This window comes from Orcinus orca, chromosome 3 (assembly GCF_937001465.1).
Source record: "Orcinus orca chromosome 3, mOrcOrc1.1, whole genome shotgun sequence".
In the NCBI taxonomy this organism is placed as follows: domain Eukaryota; kingdom Metazoa; phylum Chordata; class Mammalia; order Artiodactyla; family Delphinidae; genus Orcinus; species Orcinus orca.
In genome coordinates, this window is record NC_064561.1 from 505,820 (window position 1) to 518,225 (window position 12,406).

General features: G+C 62.1%; 1 protein-coding gene across 4 annotated transcripts; it reads left to right on the top strand.

Moving 5' to 3' along the window:
• The first annotated feature begins 3,270 nt into the window (after window positions 1–3,270).
• On the top strand, window positions 3,271–9,345 carry WDR18 (WD repeat domain 18). Of its 4 annotated transcripts, none has more exons than XR_007476335.1 (10): window positions 3,274–3,525; window positions 4,709–4,819; window positions 5,975–6,108; window positions 6,392–6,533; window positions 7,044–7,187; window positions 7,276–7,340; window positions 7,427–7,551; window positions 7,747–7,913; window positions 8,520–8,693; window positions 8,946–9,026. XR_007476335.1 is itself a non-coding variant. In XM_004285878.4 (10 exons), exons 1-10 carry the CDS (start codon window positions 3,283–3,285, stop codon window positions 9,075–9,077), a joined length of 1,332 nt encoding a protein of 443 aa, XP_004285926.1. In that variant the 5' UTR covers window positions 3,274–3,282; the 3' UTR covers window positions 9,078–9,345. The 4 variants fall into 4 exon arrangements, 3 of the variants coding, with proteins under 3 accessions (XP_033272598.1, XP_049563507.1, XP_004285926.1); XM_004285878.4 differs by having other exon boundaries at window positions 8,625–8,693; window positions 8,946–9,345; XM_033416707.2 differs by lacking the exons at window positions 8,520–8,693; window positions 8,946–9,026 and adding an exon at window positions 8,055–8,513 and having other exon boundaries at window positions 3,271–3,525.
• Window positions 9,346–12,406: the final 3,061 nt, after the last annotated feature.

The following is a 12,406-nucleotide window of genomic DNA, read 5'->3' on the forward strand; positions in this document are numbered from 1 at the left end:
GTGACAGGGGTCCACTCTGCCCCCTCCCCAACCCCCAGCCTTCCTGCTGTGGTTCAGTCCACATTTTTACACTTGACTTGTGGCCGCAAAGAAAGCAGACCAAGGGGCGGGCTCAGACCAAGGGGCGGGCTCAGCCCTCGGGGCAGTTTGCGACCCCTGGGCTCAGCACACGTGGAAGGGAAACCCCACACACGGGCAAACCAGCACAGCAAGATTTTCTGGGCATCTATTCCTCAGCCATGTCTTGACCCCACCCCCTGCCCAGAGGACGTGACGGGCTCAAGGTCAGCGTGGCCGGATGGTGGGCAGGGCGGGCCTCCTGCCACATGGCTCCCCTGCCACCTGCTCCGGCCACGGCTGGCCTGGGCTGGTCCCTCCCGCCGGGGTCAGCCCCCAGGTCTGTGTTGAGTGAGGAAAAACAACTCACTCCTGTTGGAGACACCTCCCTGTGGCCCATCCACGTGGTTCCAGCCTCTGCGGGCCTGGGGGACCTGGAGAGGTCAGAGGACAGGGGTCAACCCACCTGCCCCTCAGAGCCCCCTGCCCCCCCAGGGAGGTAAAGGAAAAGTGTTTTTTTGTTTTTTTTGTTTTTTTGTTTTAAAAAGGCCCATTCAGCAAACTGGATCGGCCTGTCCAGCATCTTCATTCCTCCTCTGAAGAGGCCCAGAGATGGGGCAAGAGGCCCTGAGGTCACACAGCCCTGGGGCAGGGGGGAAGCCGGGAGAGGGTCGGGCCCCGCCACCTCCTCCCCAGCCTCCCAGATCCCTGAGGAGCCTCCCGCCTGCTGGGCCTCCCGCTCTGTGCTTGTGAGGAGGCCCAGGGAGCCTCCCAGGTGAAACTCAAAACCATGTCTGATCAGCAGAGCTGCGGGAGCCCACCAGCAGCCAAAGGCAGGTTTGGATGAAAGGACGCCGGAAAAAGAAGAGGGTTTTCGCTTGAGTCATCCGCCTTCCCCTCCGCCATTAGTGCACTTAACGGGGCGGCCCCACAAAGGCCAGGGCTGCTGGGTTTGTTCCTGGGTCCCCGCCGCCCCAGGTGGGCAGGGCGTGAGATGGGGCAGTGTACCCTGGGCCTGCAAACAGGAGGCTCTCAGTACATGTGTAGGGAACGAAGAATGCGGGGCTTAGACCCGGAGGGGTTGTGCAGACCTCTGTCCCTCAGTTTCCCCATCCTGCTCCTGCCGCCAGCCTCATGCCCTCCAGGCCTAGGATTTAGTGGGTCTAGGACCAGGAACCAGGCTGGCACCAAGGAGGTCTGGTGACTGGGTGGTCCGAGAGGCCCCCAAAGTGTGGCTTTTGTCCTGCCCTTCTGACACAACTGGTCTGTCCTCATTCCGGAACCAGGCTGGGGGTGGGGTGACCTCTGACCTCACACAGCAGCCTGGCCGAGCTGCGTCCCCCCACGGAGGGGCAGAGGGGAAACAGGAGGAGTGGAGGGAGAGGCCTGGGAGGGGGCCGGGCCACCACTCCAGCTGCCCTGCCCTCCAGCAGAGCCAGGGGCTGCCCCTGCCTGAGTGACCACAGCAGCGACTTCTGTTTGCACAACTGGTCCCCCTGCAACCGGCACCTGCAGGGCCCACCCTGCGTCCTGGAACCTGGGTGCTTGGAAACTTCCAGGCCAGACCTCCGCAGATGAGGACACACACCCAGGGCTCGAATCAGCATCCCTGATTTGCACATGGGGAAACTGAGGCCCAGAGCTGTGCAGTGACCTGCTCCGCTGCTCAGGACCAGGTTCAAGCCCTGAGTTGGTGGCTAGAAGAAGGCTGCCTTGTTCCACCCCCGGGGGTCGCAGAGTGTGCCCATTCTCAAATGGGGCTCCACAGAATGCCCAGGATTCAGGATTCAAAGAAGGATGTGGTTTTGGGAAAACAGTATCTGAAAAATGTAAACTAGCATTTAAGGTGTTTCATTTTTCTTACTCGCAGTAAGAAAAAAAGAAAAAAAGTTTGAGGAAGCAGGGAGGGAACATCAGCTGGTTCTGGGGGTGGAAATCAGGAACAGTTGGTTCTAGCTCCAATCCGTCTTTGGAATAGATGGTCCTTGCCTCAGTGTCCCCTTTTGGCAGCTTCTGGAGGTTTGGACACCCAGCTCTCCCCAGTTTACAAAAGTTCTTCAGTTTCACATGTCCTTCCCCCCCAACCCTGCCGGGGATAAAATAAAATCCAGGTCCCCATATCCAGCTTCCCCCTCCATGATCTGCCTCAGGGCCTTTGCACGCACCTCTGCCCCTCTTTCTCTTCAGGTTGTTAGTTCCCGCTCTAAGGACACCTGCTCTGGGAAGCCCCTCCTCCAGATCAGGCAGGTCCCCCCTGACGCCCGTCCTCCCGGTTGCTGCTTCTTGCTGTGGCCCCTGGGCCGGGAGCAACTCCGACCGGCATCCCGGTCGGTGGCTCGAGCCTGCCACCTGGCGGCCGGGCCTGGGGCTGCGGAGCCCCAGGCTCCGGGCGCCGTTCCTCCTCCAGGAAGGCCCCTCCTCCGCTCTCCTCTCCACCATCCCCTCCCGGATGGCAGAGCGGGATTGGGGGACGCACCCCGCACCCAGTCTCCCCAATGTTGCTTGTGGGTACGCCGCCCAAGACAGCCATGAGACCGCGACTCCTGAGCGAAATTCCCCGTTTTCAAAGGTTAACAACTAATTCCACATTTTAAAATGCACTGTTTGTAGACGTGGCCTGCGGCCGGGAGCGCTCACACGAGATTGTTGGGTGCTCCCCAGACAGAGCTCGCGACTTGTTCGACCCGCACCAAGTTGCCGAAATAAAAATGTGGATTTTGTGGCCCCCGAAGAAGAGAGGTCCGGGGGAGGCGGACGATGGATCCGTGAATATGCGTCTAACTACGTTTTGAACACCAGCTACCTGTTATGTTAGGTGCGTAGTCTGTTTTACGTGCAATGTCTCATTCGGGCCTGTGAAGTCGGTATTCAATATACGCACGTTAAAAATAATCACCATCATCATCCGAGAGGTTGAGTGCTTGACCAAAAGCGCCCAGTGGAAATGGCCAAGCCAGACCTCCAGGCTCTGAAGCTACTAACCGCTCTCAGGAGACCCTCGGCCTGGGTTTCTCCATCTATTTTTGAAAGAAATCTCCTTCCAAGATCTCTAACCAGGCTGTGCGTCCCTTGATTCTCCGCGGAGCGGGAAAGAAGAGCCCGCCTGATTCACAGGGCCCCCTCCCCGAGTCCTGTGCGCACGCTCGGGTCGGCCAGCCGCCGGGAGCCGGGCAACGTGGGCACCGCTCTAGCCGGCAGGGCGCAGTCGCCCGCGTCTCGCTGGTGATGACGCATGTCCTGGGCGGTGGAGAAAGCATGATGGCGGCGCCCGTGGAGGTGGCCGTGTGTACCGACTCGGCGGCCCAGCTGTGGAGCTGCGTCGTGTGGGAGCTGCACTCGGGCGCCAATCTGCTCACATACCGCGGCGGCCAGGCCGGGCCTCGCGGCCTGGCGCTGCTCAATGGCGAGTACTTGCTGGCGGCGCAGCTGGGCAAGAACTATATCAGCGCCTGGGAGCTACAGAGGAAGGTTCGGCGGCGCGCGCCTCGGCGCCGTTGGCGGGATGCGCGGGGCTCAGGGGCCTGGGGTCGGGAGAGGGGGCGGTGGGGGCCGCACGGGCCCTGAACCCCGGTGGGAAGTGGGGAATCCTATTAGGATGCTCTGCGCACGCGCGGGTCTGGGGGCTTTTTGGTGGGGGGAGGGAGCCGCGCGCTCGGCGTCGGTGGGAGCGGTTAGGGCGCTGCGCGCACGCGCTGAGCTGAGGGTGGGCTGCCGCTTGGAGGTGTGGCGGGCGGGCCTCGGGGCAGCCAGCGGTGCGCACGCGCACAAGGAGAGCTGGGTGTGGGTCTCCTGGGGGCCCTGCGCTGGAGCCGGCGTGGGGCGGGAAGTGTAATTGAAAGGAGTTTGCCGTAGGGTTTCCGTGGGCATCGTGGGCTTGGAGGGTGAAGGTCTGAGGCCTGGGGGAGCCCGCTGAAGGGGGTGTATTTATCACCCCTGAAAAGACGCTTACTTTTTGCCATTAGGGCCCACGGTTTCTCCTACAGAAACTTCGAAATGCAGCCCCTGAAGCTGCTCGCCACGTGTTTTTGCCAGCTGCCATGTCTTTCGGCAAGCTCAGTGCTCCGGTTCTGCCTGGTGTGGTACACACACAAACTTGAGAAGTTGTTCTATTTTAGACATTTAGAAACTGACGCTTATGATCCCAGGCGAGACTTCAGGGGATGCAGGACTGGGGCGAAAGCCTAGTGGCCAGACGGTTCCTCTGACCCCCAGTCCAGAGACTCACTGTCTTGCTTTTTAGAAAAAAAAAAGTATTTATTCGTTTATTCGGCTGCGCCAGGTCTTAGTTGTGGCAGATGGGATCTTCGTTGCCACGTGCGGGATCTTTAGTTGGGGCATGCGGGATCTAGTTCCCTGGGGACCAAACCTGGACACCCCCCCCACCTTCCCGCACTGGGAGCATGGGGAGTTGCAGCGCTGTCTTGCTTTTGAGGAGAAGCCACAGGCCTCCACCTCCACCCCCGCCCTGCAAAGCCTCAGCTGGAGCAAACACCCCCCTTCCTGAACCATGGATTGGGTCAAACCACCCCTGTCCCCACTCCTCTTTCTGGTCCTTTTGGACTTACCAGCTGTCTGGGTGCTGCTCCCACTCGCCTCGCTTCCCCCTGCTCCCTCATCGGGCATGAAACTCAGAAGCTGCTTCTTTCTCTAGGACCAGCTTCAGCAGAAGATCATGTGCCCCGGACCGGTCACCTGTCTTACCACGTCGCCCAATGGCCTCTACGTTCTGGCAGGGATCACAGAGAGCATATACCTGTGGGAGGTGAGCATAGGAGCACAGAACCGGGGTGGCGGGCTCCGCTCGCAGGCTGCCAGCTGAGATCACTGACCCAGTTGTCACCGACAGTCTGTTACGTTTGTGGGGGAAGCTCACCTCACTTCTTGCGTAGACAGTGCAGGATCTGAGGCAACAGAACAAGGCCTTTCCTGACCTCGGCACCGGCAGAACGACCTTCCTGGCTGCCCCAGAGATCAGCAAAGAGAACCGACTGTTCTCTGTGGACTGTGTGAGGCCCGAGGATATGAGAGAGAGCTGGTAACCTCACTCCAGGGCTCTTAAACCTCAGTATGTGATTCTGAAACTAAGAGGCCTTGTTCAGGCGCAGGGAGAGAAACTGAGACAGGTCGCCCTGTGGTAGAAATACTCCTTCTTTTCGCTGTCAAGCTGGTGCAGGGGGTGTGGGCAGACGTTAGCGGCCCGTCCACCGTCAGCAGATGTCTCAGGTGGTTGGCTTCCTTGACGGGGGACACTGTGTGGTCCTGGCTCTCCACCCTCTTGGAGAATTCCTGGCCAGCGTGAGCTGTGGCCACGAGGGGGCGCCCCACGGGGCTAACCGAAGGCTGGCACACAGGCTGGGGGCTTTCTGATGCCTGTATCCGCCTCTGTGTGTAGCCTCTCTCCTTCCTTTTGCAGCGGGGTGAGCGGCTGTGTGTCTGTGTCCAGGTGTCCCTCTTAAAGAGACAATGGCCACTTCGCTCCCACGTCACCTCTTCTGAATTGATTACATCTTCAGAGATTATGTCCCGTTCAAGGGAGGTCACAGGTTCCGGAGGTTGGGCGTGGACACGTGTGTCTGGGGGACACAGTTCAACCTGCGGCAGCATCTGTGCCCCCCGCCAGCCAGTTCGGAAGATGGTGACTTGCAGCTGTGGCTGCAAAGATCGCCCCTGGGTCCAGCCGATCCTGGAGAGACCCTCCCTCACCAGCCCCCCTCGGCCTTGTCCCCTTGCTGACACCTTCCCTGGGGCTGTGTCATCTCACTGGGGACAGGGTGGGAACAGGTGCTCGCAGGATCCAAGGGGGCACGGCCCCGCAGCCTCCCTGTTCACTTCAGAGCCGCTTGGGGAGGGCCCTCCCCCCTCTCCCCTCCCACTCCCCCAGGGCTCCCCGTGACCCGGTGCCCCTCCGCCTCCCCAGGTTTCCACGGGGAACCTTCTGGTCATCCTGAGCCGCCACTACCAGGATGTGTCGTGCCTACAGTTCACGGGGGACAGCAGCCACTTCGTCTCGGGGGGCAAGGACTGCCTGGTGCTGGCTTGGAGCCTCTGCAGGTAGAGCCCCGGCCCTGGCGGCTCCCCATCCGGCTGTAGCCTCTGGCCAGGCGAGGCCTTAACCACGAGGGCGGGGAACCTGCTGTGCAGAGAGGCCAGGCCCCGGGGTGGGAAGGGGGCTCCAGGTCAGGTAGGCTGGTGCCAGGAGGACGGGGCCCTGGGCAGCTACCCAGGACTTTTATTCGGGTGAGGGGGCCTGGTTGCTGCCCGGAGACAGGGTATAAAGGCGTCGAGATGTGGGCCGCCCTCCCCGCTGAGGTCCGGCTCCTCCCCACCCCCCAAGCGTGCTGCAGGCAGACCCCTCCCGGACCCCCGCCCCCCGACACGTGTGGTCTCGCCACACCCTCCCCATCACAGACCTGCACTGCGGCTTTGGTGGGCCCCTGGCCCGGGTGGCCACTTCCTCGCTGGACCAGACAGTGAAGGTAGGGCCCTGCCCTGACCCCTGCAGTGGATCTGTGAGCTGAGCCCAGCGGCTGGCGGGTTCCTGGCCCATAGGAATCAGAGCATCATCTCCTCCCGCTGGCTGGTGGCTCCAGACAGCTCTTAATCCCCCACTGCCTGGGGCCTCAAGGACGGCCGGGGGCCGGGGGTGGGGGGCGGGAGGGGGCAGTCCAGGCCTGTGTTGGCTTGGAAGTTCCCACTTGGCCACTGCACCTGGCAGCTCCTGGCCAAGCCTCAGGGGATTTGAGGGAGTCCTCAGGTCTTCGTCCCTGGTTGGGGCAGTCCAGGGCTGACCTGGTGGTGGCCTGGGGGCTGACAGTAACTGAAGCCGGTGGTGGCGAGGGGTCCCAGCGTGAGAAGCAGGTCCCTCAACCCCCGAGCCCCCCGTGGTGACAGCTCCCGTCTGAGGTTCCTGTGGCATCCAGAGTCTCCCGGCTGGGCCGCTGCGCTCCACTCCGCTCTCAGACCCATGCCCCCGTCCCTGCCCCCAGCTGTGGGAGGTCTCCTCCGGCGAGCTGCTGCTGTCTGTGCTCTTCGACGTGAGCATCATGGCCGTGACCATGGACCTGGCTGAGCATCACATGTTCTGCGGTGGTAGTGACGGCTCCATCTTCCAGGTCGACCTCTGTACCTGGGTGAGTGGGCGTGGGGGACGGGGGTGTGCGCAGCTTGGGGCTGAGATGCAGCTGTGCCCTGTGCTCACCGGCCCTCCCGCTTCCGCAGCCCGGGCAGAGAGAGAAGAGCTTCCAGCCGGAGCAGGACCACGGGAAGGTGTTCAGAGGGCACAGGTACAGGGATGGGGTCGACCAGGAGGTGGGGGGGGGGGTCACTGTGCCGCCCTCCCCCGGGCGCCAGGTGACCTGTCTGTCCCCAGGAACCAGGTGACCTGCCTGTCAGTGTCCACGGATGGCAGCGTGCTACTCTCGGGCTCCCACGACGAGACGGTGCGCCTCTGGGATGTGCAGAGCCAGCAGTGCCTCAGGACGGTGGCTCTCAAAGGTGGGCGCACGCAGCCCTCCTGGAGGCCCTGGGCCCGGGGGGCCTTGTCCACACGTGGGCAGCCCGGGGCTGGAGCAAGGCCCCAGGGTTTGCCTCGTGGAAGGTGGGGACGGGAATGCACGGGAGTGTCAGGGCCAGGTGGGTGGCTGGAGGGGCGGAGGGCGGGTCCCGACGCTGCCTGCCCGCCTGCCCCAGGCCCCGTGACCAACGCCTGCATCGTGCTGGCGCCCGTCAGCATGCTGAGCTCCGACTGCAGGCCCAGCCTGCCCTTGCCGCACTTCAACAAGCACCTGCTGGGCGCGGAGCATGGGGACGAGCCGCGCCACGGGGGCCTCACGCTGCGCCTGGGCCTCCACCAGCAGGTACGTCTCACCCCCAGCAGGGACCCCCACCCTTGGGCCTCAGCCTCTGCCGTGTGGCCTTGGGCGCCCTTGGGTCGGGTCCTGGTGGGGACCTTCCACATGCTCCTTTGCTGAAGAGGTTTCTCTGCCCTTGTCGTTGAGGCCAGTCTGATGGCTGGTCCCTGGCCTCAGGAAGCCCTGGAACCTTCCAGAGAGGGAGCGGGCCACGCTGCCCTTTGAGAACAACAACAGGGTGGTGTTCCAGGGGCTGATCAGGACCCAGAGGTTGTGCACGGGCAGCCACCTTCTCCAGCTGGGCGGCGGGAGCGCTCACAGCCCCAGTGCCCATGGGACCCCCTTCATGACGGCCTGCCTGCCCCTCCAGGCCCCTGGGGCCCCTCCCTACCTGTCCTCAGCGCGGCCAGCCTTGCCCACTGAGGCCAGGCACTGTCTGCTGTCTCTGCGCCTCGGAGTCACACGAGCCTGCGGGGCTGTCCACACCCCTCCCGGCGGCCTGATGGATGGCTGTGCCAGGCTCCGGGCTGCTGGCCCAGGGCAGCGTGCCCAGACAGGGTCCAGCGAGAGACGGATGGCCTCTGGGCGGCAGCAGGGTCCATCATCTCACAGGGCGGCTGAGCCCTCCCAGGGCTGGAGGCACCAGCTGACCGTTTGTCTGCACGTCCCTCGAGGTTTGATGGGAGTGGCCAGCTAATGCGGCCCCTTCTGTTCCAGGGGTCAGAGCCCAGCTACCTGGAGCGGGCGGAACAGCTGCACGGGGTGATGTGCAGCACGTTGGAGAAGGTGGGAGGGGAGAGGCCCCAAAATGGGGGAGGGGAGGGGCCCAAGATGGGGGCGGGGGCCCAAGATGGGGGCTTGTCCGGAGGGAAGGGCGGCAGGGGGCCTGGGCCTGGGTTGGAAGGGATGTGCCCCCGCCCCACCCCCCGTCATGGACCGTGGGGATGGTGGCCCTCAGTGCCAGCCTCGCCCCACTGCCTGCCAGTGGGATGTCTGAGGCCCCCTCCCGCTCTGAGCATTCCACCGCCCCTCCCCCAGAGCGTGCTGGGTGGCCAGGACCAGCTGCGGATCCGCGTGGCAGAGCTGGAGGACGAGGTGCGGAACCTGCGCAAGATCAACCGCGACCTCTTTGACTTCTCCACGCGCATCATCACTCGTCCGGCCAAGTGAGCGCGTGCACCCGACCCCGGCCAAGGGAGGCCCAGTGAGCACACACACAGCCTGGACCCGCACCCGGACCTGCCCCCTGGGCTCCCCCCGGGACCCTCCCGACTGGCTGGCAGAGCCCGAGGCCCGAGCCCATCCTCTGCCAGCATCCTATCATTTGGATTTGCCACCCCCACCAGCGGTCGTGGTCCAGTGTTGACCCGCTGTCCTTCCGTGACCTCCCATGTCATGTTGGTGCTGTGCCACATCTAACAAAAGAGCTGAAATCCTGCCTCTCGGCCTCCTTGTGCCCACGCCGGGCTCAGGACCCCGGTGGCGGGACCTGCCTCAGGGGCCTCGCCGCAGCCATCACAGCGTCCGAGTTTCAGATCTAGCGTCGAGAAGCCTTGGTTCTCACCTCTTAACTCACCTGCTGCCCCAGTGCCTTTCCATGACCCAGAGGCCATGCCACCAGTGGGACAGGGCAGGGGCATCCTGGGAGCTGCAGGACGAGGTCCCCAGAGGCAGGAGTGACTCAGGGACAGCAGTGTAGTCACAGTGGTCCCGTCACCCCAACCTGGGTCAGGGCAGCTGGCTCTGGGGTGGCAGCCAATTCTGGGCCAGGGTCATCTTGACCAGAACCTTCTTCGTGTCAGAGGCCGGAGGGAAGCCAGGCCCTACCCCCACTGCCCAGGGGAGACAGGGACACTGCCAGCTGGCACCCGGAGCCCAGCCGAGAGGTGGGCCCTGAGGCTGCCCATGGAACCTTCCAGAAAGCTGCCCCCAAATGACAGTCTGCTTAATGGTTCAGAAAATCCGCATGACTTAGCAGGTGCTGTAATGACCTCGGCTGGGGGCCAGCGCCTGGTTCGTATCTTTAGCTAGTGGGCATCCCTGCTGGGGCTCTGCACCCACCCTCATGGCCTGCCTTGACCAGGGAGCTGCCAGGTGAGGAGTCCTGCTGGCTGATAGGGTCCACGTTGTAGGTGCAGCCCCTGGGCCGCTGGTGGATCCCAAGAAGTGAGGCGGGGTGGGGGGGGGCGGGTCGCGAGGCAGCCTGTCAGAGCAGAGCTGGGGATTGGAGCTGCGCCCTCCTCCCCAGAGCACCCAGAGCTGTTTTCCTGTCTGCAGTGTGCGCCCAGTCCGTCCTCACTCCCTTGGTTTCCAGAGGCTCCGGAAGATGATGAGAGGGCCTCAGAATTGGGCTGAGATTCCCCTGGGGCCAAGAGCCACCTCACCTGCCCGGGCCCCTTGTGCCCTGGCCCTGGTGGGGGGGTCCCTGGCAGCCCTGGTGCCGAGCCTGGGGCATGCTGCCCCACGCCCCCAGCTGTCTGCACTCGCCCCGTGATTCAGTGGCTTGGAAGGATATGCCAGTTTTTGAGGCCCCGGTGTTGCTCTTTGTCTGGTGGAGTCCCAGGCAGGAGCTGGCAGGTGGCCAGGAGATGGGCTGGAGATCACCCAATGTCTGGCAGCCACCTCCTGGGCTCTGGGTTTTTCCCTGGGGAGCAGGGATATTGTTCTCATTGCCTTGGACCTTCAGCTGCCGCCTTGGGTCCTGGGGTTCCTCCTGGCTCACCTGCCACACCTATGGCTGGGGGTGAGGGTAGGCACCCCTGGGTGGGGTCCCCACCCCTGGGGCTGTCATTTTAATGACTCAGCCCTGAAGAGGGGGTTGCCTGGCTGGGCCTGGGAAGATCCTCCAGTTGACACGCAACCGTCTTTGCCCACGCTGTCCCTGCCACCTGTCCTTGCGGGCCTGCAAGGTCTCCTGTCCCCCTTCCGCGGGCCGTGCTGAGGGAGTTCACTGGAGGTCAGCTGGCAGGAGCTGGTTGCAGAGAAGGTTGCTGGTGGGCCGTGAAGGCTGGAGCCCGTTTGCCTCTCTCCCTGAAATCTCTACGGGGCCCCGGGCAAGCCACACCTGGCCCCGAGGCTCCGTGTCATCTGTAAAAGGGAACGTACACCACCTCGGCCTGCGGGGAGCCTTCAGGAGCTGGTGTGCGGCTGAGCAGGTGTGTCACAGGCACCAGGCACACGGCCAGTAATGCCGTCTGTAAGAATCTGTAGAAGCACAATTTGACCCTGAATCCTGGTCCATCACTGCCAGAGGGGCAGGTGCAGGCGGCACCCAGCATTCACAGATGACTCCTGCATGTGTGCTGAGTTTATGTGAACCGCAGTGGCATACCGCCTCTCAGCCACCAGGACAGCTGCTATTTAAGAAACAAAACGTGTCAGGAGGCGGTGGAGAAATCTGAGCCCTTGTGCACTGCTGGTGGGAAGGTGAAATGGTACAGCCGCTGTGGCCAATAGTCTGGAGGGTCATCAAAAAATTAAATGTGGAATCACCATACACTCCAGCAATCCCCCTCCTGAGTGCATCCTCCAAAGAAATTAAAGCAAGAGACTTGAGATGGTTGCACGCTCGTGTTCACAGCAATGTGATTCACAACAGCCAAAAGGTGGAGACAACCCAAGTTGCCATTGACAGATGATAAAACAGTGTGGTCCATTCACACAAGGGAATATTATTCAGCCTTAAAAAGGAAGGAGATTCTGACACCTGTTACACCTGCTACAACAGGGATGAACGTTGAGGGCATGATGCTCAGTGAGAGAAGCCAGACACAGGACAAATACTGTCTGATTCCACTCACGGGGGTCCCTGGGGGGGTCACATCCACAGAGACAGGAAGTAGATGGCGGGGGCCAGGTGCTGGGGGAGGGGTGGGGAGTCAGGGTTTCATGGGGACAGAGCTTCAGTTTGGGAAGATGAGAAAGTTCTAGAGGTGATGGTGGGATGGTTGCACAACGTGAATGTGCTTAATGCCACCAAGCTGTGCACTTAAAAATGATTAAAATGGTGAACTTTACATTATGTATATTTTACCACAATTAAGGAAAAAACCTTGCCTGTGTCCACTTGTTTGATGTGCAGGGTAGCTGGGAGGTCAGAACTACTACCATTGAGCTTGTAAAGATGGGAGCTGAGGGATTTCCCTGGTGGTCCAGTGGTTGGGACTCCATTGCAGGGGGTGCCAGTTTGATCCCTGGTCGGGGAGCTAAGATCCCACGTGCCTTGGGGCCAAAAAAACAAAACATAAAATAGGGGCTTCCCTGGTGGCGCAGTGGTTGAGAGTCCGCCTGCCGATGCAGGGGACACGGATTCATGCCCCGGTCCGGGAAGATCCCACATGCCGCAGAGCGGCTGGGCCCGTGAGCCATGGCCGCTGAGCCTGCACGTCCGGAGCCTGTGCTCTGCAACGGGAGAGGCCGCAACAGTGAGAGGCCCGCGTACCAAAAAAAAAAAAAAAAACATAAAATAGAAGCAATATTGTAACAAATTCGATAAAGAC